Source organism: Crassostrea angulata, unplaced genomic scaffold (genome assembly GCF_025612915.1).
Source record: "Crassostrea angulata isolate pt1a10 unplaced genomic scaffold, ASM2561291v2 HiC_scaffold_3, whole genome shotgun sequence".
NCBI lineage: Eukaryota > Metazoa > Mollusca > Bivalvia > Ostreida > Ostreidae > Magallana > Magallana angulata.
In genome coordinates this window covers 1,395-25,768 of record NW_026441568.1, presented here as the reverse complement: position 1 = coordinate 25,768, position 24,374 = coordinate 1,395, and the positions used below count along the sequence as shown (strand labels likewise).

Genomic DNA, 24,374 nt, shown 5'->3' with positions numbered 1-24,374 from the left:
TTAGTTGATGTTCATTTTGGTGAAGTCACTTAATTTGTTAATGCCGTCAGGGCGGAATGACTTCAGTCTATGCATCCAAAATTTTTCTTTTTTTTTTCTCTCCGCATCTGTCCAGTTAGGGTTGTGATCAATGACCAAAAACAAATACGTCTGACTCTGGTGGCTAGGCCTTTTGGTATGCCTCTAAACGTATGAGGTGGGTGGCAGCTAGACATCATTAAATAGAGGTGGGAATCTGTAGGTTTAGTATGAAGATTGAAATCGAGTTTACCATCGACTAAAGTTGAAGTAGTGTCAAGAAACGTGTTGTTGAATGAGGAAATTTCAGTCGTAAATTTGATAGAATGATGGACAGAATTGACAAAGGTAATAAAATCATCGAGGTTGTTTCTGTTGTCAACCCACTTCATTTCGATGTCGTCTATGAAGCGCAACCAACTAAGAGGTTTGAAAGGTGACTGTGTTAGTAGGTTACGCTCTAGATTACCCATGAATATATTGGCATAAGATGGTGCCATTTTGGTGCCCATAGCAGTGCCACTGACTTGAAGGTAGTGTTCTCCATTGAACATAAAATTATTGAATTTTAGAACATGCTCTAGGAGCTTGGTGAGAGATTCAGTTGAAGGGATCTGAACCTCTCTAGCGTCCCATACCTCTTTACAGGCTGCAATACCTTCGTCATGCGGAATGTTGGTGTAAAGGGATGTGACATCCATCGTCACGAGAATAGTATTATCTGGAAGATTTGAAGATGGCGTTTTGTTAAGATAATCCGTTGTATCTTTAAGATATGACGGTAAATTTTCAACATGTGGACGGAGATGAAGGTCGATGAATTCTGAAATTTTTTCAATGGGATGTCCAATGGCACTTACTATGGGATGTCCTGGCATTCAAGGTTTGTGAATTTTTGGAAGAACATAAAATTGGCCGGGCTTACAGTTGATAGGAAGAAGGGTAGAATAATTTTTGTAACCAATTTCATTATTTTCAAACATAGTATCTAATGTTTTGGTAAAAGTATTTGAGAAGTCATCTGTAGGATCAGTGTCAAGCTTTTGGTAAAAACGTTCATCTGACAATGGTCTGTATGCTTCTGCAAGATATTTGTCTTGGTCCATCACAACAATTGTTGACCCTTTATCTGCTTTTTTAATGACGATGTCTTCCCGGTTCTTTAGGGTTTGTAATGCTGATCTTTCTTCTTTATTTAGATTATCCGGGTGTCTGTGTTGTTTGGAAATGAGTTTCTCGATGTCTGACTCGACAGCTTCTATATATGATTCTAAGGCTCCGCATTTACCAGGGGCTGGTTCCCAGTTGCTCTTAGGTCTATATAGTTTGTGGTTTTCAAGGTCTCGTAAAGAAGTATGGGACTTGTCACCTACATCAGAACTGGAGTCTTTTCTAGAGAAATGTTCTTTCAGTCTAAGTCTACTAGGGCTTTTTTCCGTTGACAACAGAAACAACCTCGATGATTTTATTACCTTTGTGAATTCTTTCCATCATTCTATCAAATTAACGACTGAAATTTCATCATTCAACAACACGTTTCTTGACACTACTTCAACTTTAGTCGATGGTAAATTCGATTTCAATCTTCATACTAAACCTACAGATTCCCACCTCTATTTAATGACGTCTAGCTGCCACCCACCTCATACGTTTAGAGGCATACCAAAAGGCCTAGCCACCAGAGTCAGACGTATTTGTTCAACTCAAGAACTATACTCTGAGCAAAGTCAACTCCTAAAATCTCACTTATGTGCCAGGGGCTACAGCTCGCACTCTGTACAGAATGCAATTGATGATTTAGCTAAAGAGGATCGTTTATCCCTTCTGAAATATCAACCCAAAAACGAAGACAACAAGGTCCCATTTGTCACTACTTACCACCCTGTCCTTAGGGGCCTAAATGCAGTCCTAAAGAAGAACCTACCAATCCTTTACAGCAATGATAAAATGGTTGAGGTTTTCGAAAACCCCCCGATGGCAGCTTTCAAGCGCCCTAGAAACCTTAAGGACATGGTGGTAAGAACCAAACTAAAGAACCCTCTGCCTAATGGTGGCTTTAGAACTTGTTCTGACACCAGATGTCTGTTGTGCAAACACAGCTCTGATGCAGACGACTTCTCTAGCCCCATTACTGGCCGTACTTACAAAATTTTCGCAAATACTTCTTGTCGTACGGACAATTGTGTATATCTCATCGATTGTAAATTTTGTCAGAAACAATACGTAGGGGAAACAGGAGACCTCCGCAGGCGCATCAATAATCATCGTTCCACCATCAAAACTAAGAAAATTAAAGAACCCGTCGGGGAACATTTTAATTTAGATGATCACAAATGGGGGGACATGATGGTTTTGGTCATTGATCACAACCCTAACTGGACAGATGCGGAGAGAAAAAATAAAGAAAAATTTTGGATGCATAGACTGAAGTCATTCCGCCCTGACGGCATTAACAAATTAAGTGACTTCACCAAAATGAACATCAACTAAGTACTGATTTGTTTTCGTAGCAATATCACCATCTTCATCTTTTTCGGTCCATGTACAAACTATTAATCATGTTATTTATTCAAATTATTAGCTATTTCCTTAATCGGTTTTGTTCTTTTGCTTTATTTCACTTCCATTAGTTTTTACATTCATGATTATTTATGTGGTCTTTTACAGGGCCAATCTTCCCTACAAACGTTCACTACGAATTATCTTACTAGTACAACTTCATTAACAGCAACCCCCAATTAGCAAGTTAATTCGTTCTCGTTTTCTTTCAGCACTTCTTCACAGACCGTCTGCTGCGTCGGACGGGATTTTTCTTTCTTGGGCTCGAATTCTTAAATATAAAGATGTAGCTGCCACGTTTTGATCCGGTGTTTAAACATTATCTAGTTTTTATATATTATTTAGTTTAGTTTAGTGCTAGTTTTGTAGATGTTTTTCTTCTTTCTTATGTAGTTTTTATTTTGTTGTCCTGAAGAAATGACGGGTTGTCCCGAAAATTTGACAATATTTTACTTTATTGTTCGTGTCGTTGGTTATTTTTAGTGCTTTTATATTTATATATATATATATATAAATATATATATATATATATATATATATATATATATATATATATATATATATATATATATATATATATATATATATATATATATAATCCAAAATGAGTAAAGTTAATCCACACAAGTATTAAATAATAAAAAATAACAGAAAGCCGATTCAATATGAATCGGCTTTCTGTTATTTTATATATATATATATATATATATATATATATATATATATATATATATATATATATATATATATATATATATATATATATATGAAGCACTAGCAAACCAACAACACTCGTTATCTAAAGTGTCGGATCAAAAGATACAAGGTTATAAGATGAGATATAAAAAAGCACTAAAAATAACCAACGACACGAACAATAAAGTAAAATATTGTCAAATTTTCGGGGACAACCCGTCCCTTCTTCAGGACAACAAAATAAAAACTACATAAGAAAGAAGAAAAACATCTACAAAACTAGCACTAAACTAAACTAAATAATATATAAAAACTAGAGACGAGCTCGTTGCAAGCAACGATTAGGTTTTCCGTCGTAGCTGCGTCATACTTGTGACGTATTACAAAAAATTTATAGCTGACCATAGTACAATATTAGATGTACAAACACTGAGAAACAAAGAATCAAACGGATTTTGTTGTTTTATTACCAATTAAATATTTGCGTCTATTTTGAACTGCCGGTCAATAGACTGCGATCTATTGGACCGCCGGTCAATAGACTGCAATCTATTGGACCGGCAACGTATTTCAGAACGCGGGTATGTTAATGTTACATCCTTTCGATAGCTCTCAGGGAATGTATATTCCTTTACATAGACGTTGTTTTTAGTACTTGGTGAAACCAAATTCAATGTTATCAAAATGGAGTATCAAATAACCAACAGCTTTAAAGCCTCAAATAAGGTAAAAGACTATTTAAAATCTAATGGGTTTAAGCCCCCCTTCTTTTGTTTAAACTACTATTAAATTGAGGTGTTGTAATGCATGCAGCAGGTTCTGTGCATGAAAAAGATGAAAAAAAATATCTTAGTATATTGCATAATGGCACGAAAACCATCTGCAATATGCGAATTGTAAACCCCAAAAACTAAAAAAGGAATTAGGTAATAAAACAATTATTTAATGCTTGAACAGTCAATAGACCAGAATTTTTTTCCCTTGGTGCAGGGAACAGCTCGGTATGATCTATTGCCCTCGGCCGTTGGCCTCGGGCAATAGGATCATACTGAGCTGTTCCCTGCACCTCGGGAAAAATATTCTGGTCTATTGACTGCTCAAGCATTAAATAATTGTATAATATTTCTGTGACCGCGTAGATTTTACGTAGCTAGAGAATTCGTCTGGATCTGCATCGGTCGTGTGCAGTACGAACCGGGTGAGGGAATGTTGGCGTAAAGTGTATAAGGTATAAGGTTGTGGCGCGCTGTGGGCTGTAAGCTAAAACGAAGGGTAGGTTTGCCGTATTCCCGAAGGTCCACCAGTATACAGTTCCAGAGAAATAAACAGGCAATTGATGCAGGATTCCACATTAATTGGACGAGACTCAACGATGGCAACATTATAACAATTTAACAGACAGACATGTTACAAACAAGTCGGATATGGCCAGTAGTGGCCTCCGAACTCAAGACTCTGGGAGAGTCGGACGTGGCCGGGGCTGGCCGCCGTATTCCAGACTGCGCATTGACAATTGTACATAACTATTTATAAGAATCTTAACAATGAGTATAAATTGACAGGTAATGATATAAGTAAGCTGAGTGAAAGGTTCACAGATATAAAATAATTAAATAAACTCAATGAGTCTTTGATGTCCAAGAAATGAAAATCTGATAATTGCACAATGTTTTTTTAAGGGATAAACAGTCCTTGAGACATGACACTCTGTCTCTTTGAAATCACATATAAAGTCTGAAAAGTGTCAATCACTAAATAAAAAAGTAACTTTGTAAGAAATAAACTGTGAGAAAAAATTATACGAAACATATGTTGAATTTTACAAGTAAAGTAAACAAAAAATTATAATTGAACAGTGCATTTTGCACGATGATACTACATGTTTATAAGCAAATACAGATCTTAACACGTTGTCTCTAGCTTGATTCGCCGCATTTTATTCACAGAGTGGGACAATGGTTATGCCCGGTACGAAGGTAAAAAGACCATTGGCAAACGTTTTGCACGCATTTTTATCGAACGCAAGCGCCAATGAATCTCTTAGAATATATGCGGATATCCTGGAAATTTTACAGGGGGTTTTGAAGAATAATTTTGTATTTCGAGGAGGGGAAACATGCGCGGATCAGAAAATTTTTCCGGGGTGGGGGTTGAAAGGTCAGACGGTTTTTTGAGTTTGCCAAGGGATGTCCGAGGCATATTTGGTAAGTTTATAATGTACACGTCATTGAAAGAAATTTCGCTGGGGGGGGGGGGGGGGGGTCTGGAACCCTTCCCCTTCGAGATCCGCGCATGGAGAAGACCGGTGCCGGTAATTTTACTGTAATTTTAACCATTTTTATTTAATTATTCATGTTCATAATTATCAGAAAACCAATATTATCTTTCAAAGCAGTTAAAACTTAAAACTTAAGATACGAACCATTTAGTCTCGGTGAGTATTGCGTCCGCGTACGAAAGAAATGGCAATTTTCAAGAAATTCGGATGGACGATCTGTTTCCTAGGTCGTCCATCCGTTTCTTTTTCAGACTAAAAGCTACAGACCTGCAGTAAGAGATTGTCAAACTTTATTGAGTATGTCAATTTGTTTGTCTCAAAGAATCATTTTTTAAATCAATAAAGTTTTACCTTAAAAAAAAGAAAGAAATCGGGCACAATTTTCTATTTTAGCATTTTACAATTTTATGGTCTAATAAAATTTCAAGAAACAACTCTTCATTGCTTTTTCCGAAATATTGCATGAAAAAAAAATTACATCGCATTTTTTAAATTACAAAAGGATATTCAAAATGAACTTGGATTAACCGCTAACAAACAGGCATAAAGAGAGACTGGGAACCAATTTCTTCTCTTTTTTTTTTTTTTTTTTACATCAAAAGAAATTCAAAAATAAATCAAAATATATTTTTTCTTTGTATGCGTTAATGAAAATGTAGATCAGCAAGGGGTTCTTTGTCGTGCAAGCACCTACTTAACAGATTGTTACACGGGTCTACAACGATGAAAAATATCGAAAAGGCAATATTGTGGGTGATGGATGAATGTGTAGTTTGTTTTTGAAGTTTATTTTTGATACATGTAATTATATTTATCTGGATCGGTTATGTTTGTTGGTTTGTTTTGTTTATTAAAGAAGGGAATAAAGAAATGAGTAATTTCCAGACACGTAGCATCGTTTTTGAAAGTAGGGGGGGGGGGGTGGGGGGCAAACTCATCCAACAAGTCTTGAAAAGCAAAAAAAGAAAAAAAAGAAGAATTTTGAATTTTTCAAAATTGTCAAAATTTCACCCATAATTTCATGATTTTCATACCAATTTTTTTACATGCTAACAAAATGGGGGGGGGGGGGGGGAGGGGGGCAACTCCATGATAATTCAATTTTTGTATGTAAATTTTAAAAAAATAGTTGCTGCGAGAAAAAGTGGGGAAAGGACATATTTATGTCATTTAACATGTGAAACTGATTTCATTCCACCCACAAGCTTGAAATAATTTTAATGAAAACAATATAAATAGACGTCATAAATCCCATATCAAACGACATATTACCACTTGATTCTGCGCGTCTTTTTAATGAATTTATAAACAGCGGCAAATTCTAAAATGTATTTTTAAAGGTAATGTTAGCTGCAAGTGTGTAGACCTTGTATGAAAAATTTCGGATGTTAGTCAATTTTTCCGGGATACAGACCGAGCGTGTACATGTACTAATCCTTCTTCACAATGTAATTTTTGTATATATCTTCTCTACACTGTAAACACAGTTTATTGAGAATAAAGGTCATTGTCATTGGTACATATATGCAGCTAAGGTAACTAAGAATGCTTCCAATAAAATACTAAGTTGAGTAATGCAAGCTTTTAAGAAAGCAATACTTATATTTGTTTAAAATATAACACCCCCAATACTTCGTCTTACATTCGCTATTTGTAGAACAAGCAGAACCAGTATCAGTCCGACCGGCCTCACCATATACATTGTTGAAATTTAATTGTCCTAGCATTGCATTGCTCTGCATGTACACAATTTCTTTTAAAAATTAAACACTTAAAGTGTTCATCAATATGGCTACACATAACGTACACACGTGATTCAAAATAACGCAGACGGAAAACGGTAAATAATTCAGTCATTAGGTCTACATTTTATAGAACTTGTAAAAAAAACACATTGCGGGTCTTAATGTTTGTTGATATGTCAATCTATCAATATACAGTTTGTTAATTATTTTCGATTGCTAAGGCTACAGCGTATTTGATGAACATTGAACAACATTTTTTCCATGTCACTTTTTTCCATGGAAGATAGCCAGTACAAGTATAAAGCATTTATAAAATTTATTTAATTACCTCTTTAGAATTGTGTATGAAATAAATAATTTAAAAGTTGCTGCTGAAGGTTGTTTGGTATTTTCGTTTGTAGATGTTTTGCAAGTAAAAAACGTGAAACGCGGGGCAAGTCATAATTAATATCCCTAATAATCGTAACTTAAAACTAGCGGCTTAGGATTCAAATATTATCGAATACGAATATTACATTCACTTTATAAAATCATCTCCACGATGATAATTATATTATGTCCATCGCAAATCAGTATTTATTTTTTTTTTTGCTTTAAAAGAAATGTTTTATCGGGAGCAATCCCGCGTTCGCGTACATTTGTCATGTCAGTAATACACACTGTGCTTTATAAGACGGCCGTGTATACGTATTGTAGAAAATGTGAGTTTAATTACCATGTATTGGAACCATTTTATTAACACATCTCCCAATACTGAAACAATTCAAAGTAACACAGTGTGGCGTTAAACGTGAACGTCCATCTCTACAAGCACATGCACTGTCGTCTAGGCGACGGCGAAGAATACAGCTAGCGACTCTCCTATCGATCGGTTACCTGAGTCTCGTAATGCATCTAAATATAGACAGGGGCACAGTTATGAAACAAACAACAAAAATAAGGTCAGAGAGGTTCATCTTTATGAAATGAAAATGTACATATGAATAAAAACATTTGGGAATTTTATGTGGAATTATTTTTGCGCGCTACATGTATCAGTTAGTGCATTACAAGAAGTCCTTTCATAACCTCATAAACGTGCGCACCCCCACAAAAATGGACCGAACTGACAACAATTGTTTCTGCAAATACTGACTATAAATTACGAAAACATTAAATTGAATACTATGGAAGGATTCAAAATTAATTTCTTTACAACTTTGCTTCAATAATGCATTAGAAATTTTTATTACTTTTTAAGTTATTGACAAGAAACTTTGGACGCCTCTAACTCCCTAATTACAGGGGCCAGCCCCTTTTTCGGTATACCGAATGAAAGGTCTGGGTAAGACCAAAAACTTTCAAAATACGTTTTATAACAAATTTTTATCAGGTAGAAAACTAACACGGAAAATACGCGAATTTTTTTGATTTTTTTTCTTACCTTTGTTTCAACATCTATACCACCCCTTTTATTTGCATTTAAATAATAAATGAAATATATCTCGCACAAATTCAATGTATTAACTTCCAAACCAGCCCATCTTTAAGACTCTGCCAGTCATCGTTATAGCTAAACCCCCCTGGACAAAAGAAGTCGTAAAATTTTACTAAAAGGGGAATAACTCAAAACCGGATATGGATTTTCCTCAACTAAAATATGCAACGACAACATCACGCGGCATGTTATCAGTCCTGAAAATTTCAAAACAATCGGTGAACAAACGAGCGAGATATTAAGGATCAAAGTTGGCGTCTAGAAGAAAAAAAAATAATAAGAAATTTGAAATTTTTTCAGAATAATAGTAAGGTTGTCCGCTGAGAGCGGAAAACCTTAACTAGATAAAGTTTAAACACCGGATCAAAACGTGGCAGCTACATCTTTATATTTAAGAATTCGAGCGCGAGAAAGAAAAATCCCGTCCGACGTAGCGGACGGTCTGTGAAGAAGTGCTGAAAGAAAACGAGAACGAATTAACTTGCTAATTGGGGGTTGCTGTTAATTAAGTTGTATTAGTAAGATAATTCGTAGTGAAAGTTTGTAGGGAAGATTGGCCCTGTAAAATACCACAAAAATAATCATGAATGTAAAAACTAATGGAAGTGAAATAAAGAAAAAGAACAAAACCGATTAAGGAAATAGCTACTAATTTGAATAAATAACATGATTAATAGTTTTTACATGGACCGAAAAAGATGAAGATGGTGATATTGCTACGAAAACAAATCAGTACTTAGTTGATGTTCATTTTGGTGAAGTCACTTAATTTGTTAATGCCGTCAGGGCGGAATGACTTCAGTCTATGCATCCAAAATTTTTCTTTATTTTTTCTCTCCGCATCTGTCCAGTTAGGGTTGTGATCAATGACCAAAACCATCATGTCATATATATATATATATATATATATATATATATATATATATATATATATATATATATATATATATATATATATATATATATATTATAAAAATAAAGTTTGATGCTTCCTAATGTCCCTTTTTTCTATCTTGTGAATATCTTGTAAATGTTGTCTGGATTCCCTGTCCTTGATTCAAAGAACTGTCGCTAAAAATGTTGATCCGCTCGAGCTCTCAAAACCACTTATATAGCAATCTAGTATCTAACCATTTTAGTTGAGTTGTGTGACATTAAGTAAGGACTCCATATTGCAAACGGTACGTTTCCTTAGCCCTTTTGAGTTTTAAATTTGATAATCTAGCAAGAGTATTTTTTAAATAAAATTTGTTTAACAATATATGAATACAATCAAAAAGTATCAATCATCAAATGAATCATTCAATATTAATGTAAACCTGTATTTGTCTACAAAATATTGTATTAATATGATATTAATCAAATTCTATATATCTTCATATATGATTTTAATGATTATGCAACCGAAACTATTTTCTTTTTAAAGTTTTTAAAAGCTAAACATGTAGGGTTTTAGCTGGAAATCCCATTTCACATTTTAACAAGATTGTTGGCGGAAATCCCCTACACTAAAGATAGATCATCGTGACTATGCCACTTCCGAAACTGATCCATGACTTAATTATGAAAATAAAACCAAGAAGGTTCTTCAACTGTTAACATCACAAACCCTGTTATCAAGCACATGCAGTAAAGTTTTTTTCTCTTGGTATGATTATATATATGACATGTACTTTAAATATATGAAGTGCAATACCATCACGACAACTTAGCTTCTCGTTAATATCCATGTGGAATATGTTTCATAGCTTCTACTGTAATCTAACTCAGAATTCGAAGACGAAAGACACAATTCTGATAGAGTGTGGCACCAAAATTACAGATGTGTGACTGTCAGTCAATTTACTGGGTCTCAATACACCCCAGAGATACATGGGTCGAGTCCCGGTAAAGACTAGATTTTTTTTTAACCACAAGTTACAGTATCATATGTTATTTTCTACCTAGTACGTGGGACAAATTTTAGTTATGTGTTAAATAATACTTATCATTAAAAATTGGTTGTGTTTCAAAGAGAGCTCCTTTCAGGAATCAGCTTAATTATAGGCTAGACACATTCTGCTTATTGTATATTTAAGACAATAGCACAAATAACAGAAATAGTTAATTTTACTCTTGTACATCATGCATCGTAATATCAATCATCCTATGCTGATTTTATCTGGAGACCAGCATTTATCACAGTAATCAATTTTCTGCTGTTGTCATGTGGAATTGATCAGAGTTACAATATTTCTGTGCCATTATGGACATAAAAACATAATCATTTTTTTAAAATATAAAGCTATTTAAGCCAGATGGAATTTCACTACCCCGCTATTTATTTTGAAAGAAATTACAAAAAAAAAAAGAAAAAAAAGAAGAAATAATGTGTTAATTATTCAAAAAAAGTAAATTAGAATTTTTCTTCAAAACATTATTTTTATCTTCAATATGATACAAACGTTTTTCTTTTTTAGATATTTTATCTTTACACATGACTGACTCCTAAGCGGTACAACCAGTTTTTGACTTGAAGTTCGAAAGACGTACAAATATAGCTTTTAAGCTCAGACACCTGACGTTATATATTTCTCTGTGATAATAAAATTATACCATCTAACTAATACATGTACCATTGTTTAATACCAAAGTTCACGTCACTGCCATCTTAGATTTATTTATAGACGTGTAATTGTTCGTCTTTCAATTAGCAATTTATCGCATATCTAAGACAGGTGTATTAAGCCATTCTTGTTAAATTGTTTGTAAGATAAGTCTTGAAGGACCGTGGAAAAGACAGAGATCGCAAAAAAATTTTACTGATGAGTTTCGTGACCATATTCTACCTGATATTCTATTTTTAAATAGTTTGAAGATGGTAGCGATGTGCACCTTTTTTATAATGAGAAAAATATATAACGTCCGGTGCCCATTTTTCAACGCAAATTAAATGCAATCCAGTTGGCGAATTCTGCCGAGGGGGGAGGGGGTCCCTATTCCCAGAATATGTTAAAACGTCCTCTAAACGACGTCAAAAGTTAACATTAGATTTGAGGAGTAGAGGAAACGTTATATGAAATAATAAGAGGAACTAGAGACGAGCTCGTTGCAAGCAACGATTAGGTTTTCCGTCGTAGCTGCGTCATACTTGTGACGTATTACAAAAAATTGATAGCTGGCCATAGTACAATATTAGATGTGTAAACACTGAGAATCAAAGTATTATATTTCTGTGACCACGTAGATTTTACGGTGATAGAGAAATCGTCTGGATCTGCATCGGTCGTGTGCAGTACGAACCGGGTGAGGGAATGTTGGCGTAAAGTGTATAAGGTAAAAGGTTGGGGCGCGCTGTGGGCCGTAAGCTAAAACGAAGGGTAAGTTTGCCGTATTCCCGAAGGTCCACCAGTATACAGTTCCAGAGAAATAAACAGGCAATTGATGCAGGATTCCACATTATTGGACGAGACTCAACGATGGCAACATTATAACAATTTAACAGACAGACATGTTACAAACAAGTCGGATATGGCCAGTAGTGGCCTCCGAACTCAAGACTCTGGGAGAGTCGGACGTGGCCGGGGCTGGCCGCCGTATTCCAGACTGCGCATTGACAATTGTACATAACTATTTATAAGAATCTTAACAATGAGTATAAATTGCAATTGAAAGGTCATGATATAAGTAAGCTGAGTGAAAGGTTCACAGATATAAAATAATTAAATAAACTCAATGAGTCTTTGATGTCCAAGAAATGAAAATCTGATAATTGCACAATGTTGTTTTAAGAGATTAACAGTCCTTGAGACATGACACACTCTGTCTCTTTGAAATCACATATAAAGTCTGAAAAGTGTCAATCACTAATTAAAAAAAGTAACTATGTAAGAAATAAACTGTGAGAAAAAATTACGAAACAGATGTTGAATTTTACAAGTAAAGTAAAAAAAAAATTTTAATTGAACAGTGCATTTTGCACGATGATACTACATGTTTATAAGCAAATACAGATCTTAACACGTTGTCTCTAGTTTGATTCGCCGCATTTTATTCACGGAGTGGGACTGTGGTTATGCCAGGTACGAAGGTAAAAAGACCATTGGCAAACGTTTTGCACGCATTTTTATCGAACGCAAGCGCCAATGAATCTCTTAGTATATATGCGGAGATCCTGGAAATTTTACAAGGGGTTTTGAGGAATAATTTTGTATTTCGAGGAGGGGGAACATGTGCGGATCAGAAAATTTTTCCGGGGTGGGGGTTGAAAAGTCAGACGGTTATTTGAGTTTGCCAAGGGATGTCCGAGGCATATTTGGTAAGTTTATAATGTACACGTAATTGAAAGAAATTTCGCTTGCGGGGGGGGGGGGGGGTCTGGAACACTTCCCCTTCTAGATCCGTGCACGGAGAAGACCGATGCCGGTAATTTTTCGCTTTTTTATGTAAATTTTATGAAAATAGTTGCTTCGAGAAAAAGTTGGGAGAGGACATCTTTATGTCATATAACACGTGAAACTGATTTCATTCCAACCACAAGCTTGAAATGATGAAATAATTTTAATGAAAACAATATAAATAGACGTCATTAATCCCATATCAAACGACATATTACCACTTGATTCTGCGCGTCTTTTTTAATGAATTTATAAACAGCGGCAAATTCTAAAATGTATTTTTAAAGGTAATGTTAGCTGCAAGTCTGTAGACCTTGTATGAAAAATTTCGGATGGTAGTCAATTTTTCCGGGATACCGACCGAGCGGTACATATATGCAGCTAAGGTAACTAAGAATGATTCCAATAAAATACTTTGTTGAATAATGCAAGCTTTTAAGAAAGCAATACTTATATTTGTTTAAAATACAACACCCAAATACTTCGTCTTACATTCGCTATTTGTAGAACAAGCAGAACCAGTATCAGTCTGACCGGCCTCACCATATACATTGTTGGAATTTTATTGTCCTAGCATTGCATTGCTCTGCATGTACACAATTTCTGTTAAAAATTAAACACTTAAAGGTCCGATTTTTTTTGTAATTACAGTATCAAAATTTTTTCCATACAAATCATTTATCTTAGAAAGTTATGGTCTTTCTCCTATTTACACCAGCAGAATCAGTCTCCTTTCAAAGTTAGAAATATTCAAAGTAAATAAAAATAATTTCTCTTTGGGCAAACGAAAAAAACAAACCTAAATGTATCACGGGAATGTTTAGAAAAGGAAACCGCTTGGTTTCGTCCCCCGAATGATTGGGGTTATTCAACCCGCATGCTATGCATCGATTGTATATAGAAAGCAGACTTTGGAAATATTAGCGAGCAAAACGTACACATGTTTATTTGTAATCTGATCATTTTGACCTTTATTTAAAGCGATGTCAAAGTCGTAATACAACCATACCCGTCTCGACGTCAGGGGTGAAATTTAACATGAGGCGAAATAACGCGGTACCTTTTAATGTCGTTTGTTTTGTTAGCAAATTTTGTACGTATTTTTCTTCATTAAAATTTGGCATAATTGACGGGTAAAACTACTGCAATGTCTATTATTATACATATCTTAAGCATAGCCATCGTTTGAAAGCGTGCATAAAATTTGATATAAAATCGGACCAAGCAGCTTTAAAGTGTTCATCTATATGGCTGCACATAACGTACACACGTGATTCAAAATAACCCAGACGGAAAACGGTAAAGAATTCAGTCATTGAGTCTACGTTTTATAGAACTTGTGAGAAAACACATTGCGGGTCTGCATGTTTGTTGATATGTCAATCTATCAATATACAGTTTGTTAATTATTTTCGATTTGATGAACATTGAACAACATTTTTTCCATGCCACTTTTTTCCATGGAAGATAGCGAATACAAGTATAAAGCATTTATAAAATTTATTTAATTACCTCTTTAGAATTGTGTATGGAATAAATAATTTATAAGTTGCTGCTGAAGGTTGTTTGGTATTTTCGTTTGTAGATGTTTTGCAAGTAAAAAACCTGAAACGCGGGGCAAGTCATAGTTAATATCCCTAATAACCGTAACTTAAAACCAGCGGCTTTGGATTCAAATATTATCGTATACGAATATTAAGTTCACTTTTTAAAATCATCTCCACAATTATAATTATATTATATCCATCGCAAATCAGTATTTTTTTTTTTTTTGCTTTAAAAGAATTGTTCTATCGGGAGCAATCCCGCGTTCGTTTAAATTGCCAGCGTACATTTGTCATGTCAGTAATACACATTGTGCTTTATATGACGGCCGTGTATACGTATTGTGGAAAAGTTGAGTTTAATTACCATGCATTGGAACCATTTTATTAACACATCTCCCAGTACTGAAACAATTCAAAATGTCTCTGTTACAGTAACACAGTGGGGCGTTAATCGTGTACGTCCAGCTCTACAAGCACATGCACTGTCGTCTAGGCGACGGCCTGAATACAGCTAGCGACTCTCCTATCGATCGGTTACCTGAGTCTCGTAATGCATCTAAATATAGACAGGGGCACAGTTATGAAACAAACAACAAAAATAAGGTCAAAGAGGTTTATCTATATGAAATGAAAATGTACATATGTATAAAAACATTTGGGAATTTTATGTGGAATTATTTTTGCGCGCTACATATATCAGTTAGTGCATTACAAGAAGCCCTTTCATAACCTCATAAACGTGCGCACCCCCACAAAAATGGACCGAACTGACAACAATTGTTTCTGCAAATACTGACTATAAAATACGAAAACATTAAATTGAATACTATGGAAGGATTCAAAATTAATTTCTTTACAACTTTGCTTCAATAATGCATTAGAAATGTTTATTCCTTTTTAAGTTATTGACAAGAAACTTTGGACGCCTCTAACTCCCTAATTATAAGGGCCAGCCCCTTTTTCGGTATACCGAATGAAAGGTCTGGGTAAGACCAAGAACTTTTAAAATACATGTTATAACAAATTTAATCAGGTAGAAAACTAACACGGAAAATACGCGAATTTTTTTGATTTTTTTTCTTACCTTTGTTTAAACATCTATACCACCCCTTTTATTTGCATTTAAATAATAAATAAAATATATCTCGCACAAATTCAATGTATTAGCTTCCAATCAGCCCATCTTTGAGACTCTACCAGTCATCGTTAAAGCTAAACCCCCTGGACAAAAGAAGTCGTTAAATTTTACTAAAAGGGGAATAACTCAAAACCGGAGAGGGATTTTCCTCAACTAAAATATGCAACGACAACATCACGCGGCATGTTATCAGTCCTGAAAATTTCAAAACATTTGAAAAATTTTTAGAATAATAGTAAGGTTTTCCGCTGAGAGCGGAAAACCTTAATAAGACTACAACAAACTAATCCCAACCTTGAACAGCAATATTTCTAAAGGTCTTAGTAAAGTCTGGAATTTTTTGACTATAAATATTTGAAACTTTAATACTACAAAGATTTAGTAATAACTATAACCATTGACATTTTAGTAATAAATTAATAGAAAGTTTACGGGAATTTTGCATTGTATCAGCCATGAAATAGCCCGGATGATAATGTTGAAAAATTGTGCATAGAAATATGTAAACATTTCCCATCATAAATTTCCGTAAGAAATCTGTTTTCGTTCCTGTGAACTTTCATGAATAAAATATAATAATGTTTTAATAAAGATATTGTGTATTTTTTCCCTTTTTTCAATTTAAACTATATTTCTGTCACAGTAATTTGTATTTTAATAAAAAAAAAAAAACCCATAAAAAAGTGATAGAAATAGTACCTTTGGACAGACTCTAGCAATCGATTTCTTTTTCTCTATTTTTTAAGTTAGAACATTGGTTTAAAAAGACAATTAAAACAAATAAGATTAAAAATTAATGTGGCCGAAAAGAATGTAACACCAAATAAGAAACTTATTTTAACGAATCATTTGATTTAACAGAAAGAGTATGAATAAATTAATATTTTTTAGTTTTTTTCAGACAATTAAACATGGCCTCTCTTCCTGGTCCATCATCGACCCCATACAATTGGCAGAATAAAGCAACTGAAAATTTCTCTCGCCTGTGTCAACTGATTGTAACGATTTGTAGCGACCTGTTTCGAGACATTCTTAGTCACTATATTCAGCCTGCTAATCTCAGAACAGAGCTAGATAAAAACAAAAATAAATTAGACAAAGTCAAAAGCATCAACCCTCAGCAGAAAAGATTACTATATCCCGATCCAGGGAAAGCCTCTCCAATGGCGAAAGACTTAGATTTTTCTGTACTTTACGTACTTATACGCAATATTTGTGGCATCAAACCCCATAAAAACGGTTGGGGGGATAATATAGAAAATGGCGACAATAGCATTGCGGCCTGCATTGACAGAATAAGATTAAAAAGAAATTTGATATCTGGACATTCAAAAACTGGTTCGATGGACAATGCTTCCTTTCATTCCACCTGGACAGTGCTTGAGAATTCTATTATTGATATTGAAAAACAGTTGACAGGAGGAAACATGTATAAGCGTGCAGTAAATGCACTATACTTATGTGAGCTAAGTCCGTCAAGTACAAGACGTTACGTCGAAGAAATTACTCGAACATTCAAAAGTAAGTTTAACTGCATTATTATTTTTTTCTTTTACAATTTACAAATATTTAACCTAAATCTGTACCTTTCATGATTTGAATTAAAATCATATTTACAGGTGATATCTCGAAGAAAAAAGGTAGGAAGTTATCAATTTCTGTGTACTAGGTCTTAAATTAGAGTTGTTAAGACTTTAATTTTAGGCGAGCTGTGATATTGTTTATCACGTTTAATTTTCTCCTTGATAAAAGTAATTTTTTAACAAAATTATTACCGCGTCAAATGTCAAATAATTCAAGCTTTAAATCGATATTTTTAAGTACAATGTTTTGTAAGAAACACATTACAGGTGCCATATTCATTGATAAACTGGTATATAATATGCATTTGTAATGGAAAGAATACCATAAAAATCTTATTTGATTTATGTTGAGTTAGGTTTTAATTTTATAGTAAACTGGATCATGTTAATTTTTAACCTTAAAATTCATACACGTTGCACCAAGATTGCTAAAACAACACAGAATTAACAAGCTTATTTTTTTTCTTCAGCTTTAGAACAAGTATAAACCTTACTTTCCTTATTACCTAAGAAAAAATATCAAAAGATGAATTGGGTTGTACGTGCTTAAAATTCGTAGATGTCTTTATTCATTAAAAAACCTATAGCTGTCATATAATATATATATATATATATATATATATATATATATATATATATATATATATATATATATATATATATATATATATATATATATATATATATATATATATATATAGTGTACTTCCTTAACACAGCCTGTATGTATTACAATACATGTACAAAGTATCAACGAATTGAAAACGTCCTTTTGCCTTTTGTGTTCAGTTGCAATATCGTTCATGATTTTTAACCATTATTTGTTTTAATTTGTTTTGTGTTTTTGATCCTTTTTCATTTGTGTAAATACATATCATTTCAATCAAAGTTTTTTTCCTTCTCATTTCCAAAACAAATTTTTAATCATTGTTATTAGTCATCAAGCTAAACATGCATGCAAAATATTTTATGTACGAAAGGTGTAGATATTATGAAAGAAATTATACATTGCCATGTGAATAAATCACGTGTAAACCATCTTTATAATATAGTCTGCGAACGTTATGGAAAACTAAAAAATAATAATATAATCAACTTCATTCACTAGTTTATTTATTACTCACTAAGTAAGATGGGACTATTTTCACATTTTCAGCAAGAATAGATGATGTCGAGAGTCAATTAAACCGTAAGCAGGCAATAACAATGCATTTGATAAAAGATATGCGTCGGTGTAATTCTTTTCGTTTTGAGTTAAAAGGAAACATTTTTTTCATTAACATGCTGCTGTAAAATTGAAAAACGTTTATAAAATGTTGTTAATATGTTATTTTTGCGTTTTTCTAGAAAATACCATGACTAAAAAAGGTAAATGTTTTGTAAATTATAAAATCTGTTAGAATGCATCTCTCTCTCTAGAGAGAGAGAGAGAGAGAGAGAGAGAGAGAGAGAGAGAGAGAGAGAGAGAGAAAGAAGGAGAGAGAGATAATTAGTAGCATTAGCAAAATGATTCTAGATAATTTGTTTAATGAATAATAGTAACAAAGATGATACCTTAGAAGGTGACTATTTTAAAGCTTATTTCATTCAATCATGTTTACCTTAATATGTCAGATCAAACTCGTGTAAATATGTTATATATGTTTTTGGGTGTTTCCTATAAACAAATGTACACTCTAAGGAATTGGTTTAATAAAATAATTATACGTGATGAATGTTTATTAATGGTAGCTGGTATTGACTACATCAAAAACTTGTTTAAGCTCGCCTGGACAAAGTGGAGGATCAACAAAACTCAGTGACACAAGAAATTAGAGGTATTTGTACAAATACATGTAAACTAGCAACATTTTTGTTGTTTAATAATGTAATGATAAATGAATGTTTTAATATATATACATGCATTTTGATTGAAAGTGCATTGTCACAACGTACTTTTGAAAAATTCCGCCCTCTTTAAAAGTGTGTTGATATGGTTAAATCTATTTTGCATGTTTAATTATTTGAATTTGTTTGCTGATATGATAGTAGCTTCATAATTTAAAAAGAAAAATAATAATGTGTTATTGTTGCAGAGCGTTTCGAGGAATTTGAAACTAGCATTCTATCCATCTGGCAGGGTAAGTTTTTTTTAAAGCGATGCCTGTTTATTGATTTACAGGCAAAATGAAATGTTGATTGAGAAAAAAGACATGTTTAAATTAATCAAAATAGAGATGCATTGTAGATAACATAAATCTAATAATAAAAATTGACAAAATGTATACATTTTTCAAATTTTTAGGTAAATCATTTACAAAGGAATAAAATATGAAGAGAGATAAATTACATACAATTTTGTTACCTCCATTTTATTGAACGAAGCTGAGCCTAATTATTTCTACCATCCGTTCTTAATGATATCTCTATCAATTAAGTTTTCCATTGCTTCAAACTTTTACTATCAAAACTCATACGATCGCTGTGCTGTTTTATTGCTGATTGTATCAAACGATACCCATGTAGTACTCTAAATTTTAAAACATTATTATTTATCTCTGTTCTCAAGATTTTTCTTTTAAAAACAGTTCACAAAGCCAATTTTATTTTGATTTAGTTAGTTAGGCTTGTTTGCATTTTAATGACTTATAACACATTTTTAAAAAAGTCTTGCAAAGTTAACAATCAATAAAACATGTTTATTTTATTGTTGAAATTCATTTTTTACAATTCATTGGTGTGAGAAATTGAATGTTGTTTGTAACACGTATCATAAGCATAATAAAATAGATTGTTTTTGAAATATGTTTCAAAAAAAAAATTCTAGGTAGAGACTCGGCCCTAAAAGAGTACATGAAAGGTAAGATTTTTATTACATGTTTGTCTGACAAAAGATGGTTTATCGCAAAAGTGTTTTCCTTTTTTATCATTCTATCCATGATTTTCATAATTTAAATTAACTTCCCCCTTTTTTCCTACTCTCCCTTTGGGTATCCTGATTTGATCAAACATCATTAACATTTTTTTAGCAAATGATTTTAAGAATATAAAAAAGAGTCATTAAAAAAGGGATTTCAATTAATCAAATTTCAACTTTAAATGAGAGCTTTACCCTTCATTTTAAAAACTTAAGAATGATCTGATTAGATCAAATTGGTCAATAACTTCTGAATAAACATTTGCAGATAAGATGGTGTGAAGACAATAAAAATATTCCACATAAGCGGGGTATTCAAAATTCTCGACAGAAAAGACTATCATATGTCCAATTTTTATATACTATAATATAAATATATATATATATATATATATATATATATATATATATATATATATATATATATATATATATATATATATATATATATATATATACCGGGTATACACCTAAACACAATTGTGACAGAGATATTGGTACATACCTGAATTAAGATCACCATTTTGTCCAGTTGTAGTTTTCAAAAACTGAATCCTTTCAATGTCCAACAAAGCCCCCCCCCCCCCCCCCCCCACACACACACATACGTAATTTGTAATAGAATCATACTAAAGATTTTCTATAAATCGTTGCCTTAAACTTTCCTACTAACATTCATGTATTTTATTTTTCAAATTCATCTTTTACTTCCTTATGCTGTTATTAGGATATACCTTGTTCAGTACAGCAGAGGTGCTCTGGTAATATCGCTTTTTCATAGATTTTAGGTCACATCCTCATTTTAAGAGCATGTTTTTTTTATATTAGCGCAATAATGTTCCAAGTTGTCAATACTAATGTCAATGAAAATATCTTTATTAATCATTTACATCCATGAAAGACTATGGCACAGTCATGCGTTCATGTGTTTTTTATTTAAAAAGAGCAAACTTTTATGTGCTTGTCTCTATAGTACAGGTAAGTTGTTTATGAATTTAAACCAGTAATGACATCAGGAATAACAACGACCTGAAGACGCAAGAAATACATTTACATTCCCGTATGCGACATTATAATCAAAGATTTAATCATGTCATGACTCATTAAAATCCCATGCGTGGATCTAAAAGGTAGGGGCAGAGGTATCCGTTGCGCATCACCCCCCCCCCCCCTTGCAAAGTTCAATTTCTTAAATTTTATATTATAGAATTACCAAGAATATGCATCAGACCCCCCCCCCCCCCACCCCTGCAAACTCAGATAACCGTGCCCACTGCCTTCTCGAATGTTAGGACTCAGGACACTGAGACTGATGTTTCCAGTAGCGATGATACTTTCATTTGATACAAATGTTTAACATGTTTAGTCTTTAAACAAAGAACGTTGTTTAATTTAACCGCAAATTTATAGAAACACTCTGAATTTTCAAACTTACATGCGTAATAAATTAATTTTAGAAAAGTATGAAGATCAAATAATTAAATTCTTTTCTTAAGAGGTTTCCGTAAAATATGAATTAAACTGTATCCTTTGTCAGACGTTCTGTTTACAGATTCCATCAGTGTATTTAAATCGTATATTTGATTTTAATTAGGTGATTTAAAAGGTTAGACGTACGTCAAGAACTAATCTTTAAACAACACCAAAAGGTTGCTCAAATCTAAATTGTTGATGTTATATTATCGATCTCAAGATGGAACTTTAAGCTACAATATCACGATATATTTGTTTAAAAGGGTAAATTTTGGTGTTTAAAAAAACCGAGATCGTAGTGTTAAGAGGATAAATCATTTTTATGATGTACATATTGGTAAGGTTCAGGCCAAGGATCAATATTCTGATCACTGCAACTTTTGTTAGGACAATGTCTCCTTCTTGTACTATTTGATAAGTCGTAATAAATGATATGAATTTAATCCAATAATGGAAATGTTACATAAAAATAAATTTTACTGATCATCTCCTTTTACTTGACAATATCTACATAAAGCATTATTACACAAAAGAAAGTAAGAACCCACGATATTGAAATGACACAACCACAAGTTTACCGCGAAACCATTCTGTTGGTTACAACCTGTGACGTTGACTAAGGTCTCCGTCAATAAAGATGATACATAGCTGTAACATTTGCAGGAGAGATAACTCTCAAAAAATGAGCAAAAAAGTTATAAATATACATTAAATATTTCTAGCAATCTTCGACGTAAAATACATATTTCCTCATACCTTACACAAAAGTTTATTGTTGGTAAATTATATGACATATTTTGATTTAGGACGATTTTCTGCATTGGTAGAAGATATGGAGGGTATGTATTTTGAAAAGATACATGTATCTCGGCAAAAAAGTAATAAACTCTGATGTTGTATGTATAATAACTTTCTTTCTCATAAATGACGTTATGTATCTAATGACATGCTAGATATTCATGGTAATATATCACTTTGTTTTTATAGTTGTTTATTGTCTCAAATATTTTGTTTTATATGCATGTATAAGCCATTAATAATAACCGCTTATATAGTTTGTTTTGGTCATAAGATCATAGAAAGGTTACATTCATTTTTCCAACGACAAGATAAAACCTTAAATGATAACTTTAGATTTACCTGATTTTTGTTTGTTTTAATTTAATAAATCAGACAGATTTACTGGAATGGAGAAGAAACAAGAAGGTATGTATATATGTCGATTTAACTGCATGTCAAAAGTGTGATGCATAAAAATGAATAACATGATAGTTTTATGACCGGTCGGCAGAGGATGCTTACTCCTCCATAACTCCTGATCCTACCTCTATTTTCTAAGAGATCCGTGTTAGCTCTGTTCCTATTTTGTAATTTTCTTTTGGACTTTTGATTTTGAACACTGTTTGTTTTCACCACATGCCATTTCTATTTATATTAAAATGTGCTTTTTGAAACTTCGGACAAAGAACCACATTCATATTTTAATTTTAATATGAGAAAAATTTAAAATGATAAGAAAAAACGGTGAAACGGTTGTATTAGCGCTGTAAATATCTAAATAATTCTAAATTACAACGTAAAAATCAAATCAATTTTTTTTATTTGAATATAATTAATAATTGTGATATACTGTTATATCAAAACACAATTTCACTGTAAAGTATATTATGCAACCACTCCATCCTTTACCTTAATAATACATATTTTAGAAATATACCTCGTTTTACAAAATAATGAGGTCCTTTAGTAGTTGAATTAACAGTCCAAAAATTAAAGTTTACCTAAATAGTATTTTAGTTAAACCATTACCTAGAGAAAAAAATTCACGCGGCCCTTTTTACAATGTTGCATTAGTCTGGATAAGTCAAAACTGCACTTGTTTTTACATACAATTTAAATAGGCAATGTGCTATTTGACAAAATGTGTTTGTCGTCTGTTTACTATAGCTTTTGCAAGATTCTCCTTTTATAGAGATACATCCTTCTTATCAACAAATATAGATACATTTGATATAGGCAGATAGCTTACATCATAAATATGTATTTGTCTATAATTAATATTGTTCATATTGACCTTTGCTGTATATATTGCACGAAAGATTGTGAGAGCACACGCTATTAAAATGACGCAACCACAATTTTACCGCGAAACCAATCCATTGGTTACAATCCTCGACGTTGACTTGGGTGTCTATCAATGAAGATGATATTCAGAATTTAATGTAATTAAATAACTAATATATGTTATCTTTTAATTTAGGACGATTATCTGCATTGAACAATAATATAGAGGGTATGTATTTTGAGCATATATCTCGCCGAAAAGTATTAAACATTAAAGTTATATGTATAATTATTTTTTCTAATAAATGACGTAATGTATCTGATGACATAGTACTCTAACAACTCGTACGTTGTGTTGCTGATGGTCTCGATTAATATATATATTCAAAACATAAATCAATTCCCCTTTACAAATAGTTTAGCTCATAGTATTATTAACTGCTTTTATTTATGTTTTACAAAGAGAATTAATTTTGAAGTGCAAATGATTACTTTGAATGACCTTCATTTTTTGTGTCTTATCT

At 32.7% G+C, this 24,374-nt stretch overlaps 1 protein-coding gene across 1 annotated transcript in view; it reads left to right on the top strand.

Annotated features, from left to right (window-relative positions):
- LOC128168554 (uncharacterized) overlaps nt 1-20,630 on the top strand; it is a 30,820-nt gene extending 10,190 nt beyond the window's left edge. Inside the window, exons 2-7 of the mRNA XM_052834748.1 lie at nt 16,736-17,355; nt 17,454-17,474; nt 18,574-18,606; nt 18,765-18,785; nt 19,181-19,234; nt 19,493-20,630. Of these exons, the coding sequence (XP_052690708.1) occupies nt 16,746-17,355; nt 17,454-17,474; nt 18,574-18,606; nt 18,765-18,785; nt 19,181-19,234; nt 19,493-19,587 (834 nt within the window). The 5' untranslated portion in view covers nt 16,736-16,745 and the 3' untranslated portion in view covers nt 19,588-20,630. The remainder of the gene's footprint in view (nt 1-16,735; nt 17,356-17,453; nt 17,475-18,573; nt 18,607-18,764; nt 18,786-19,180; nt 19,235-19,492) is intronic.
- Nucleotides 20,631-24,374: the final 3,744 nt, after the last annotated feature.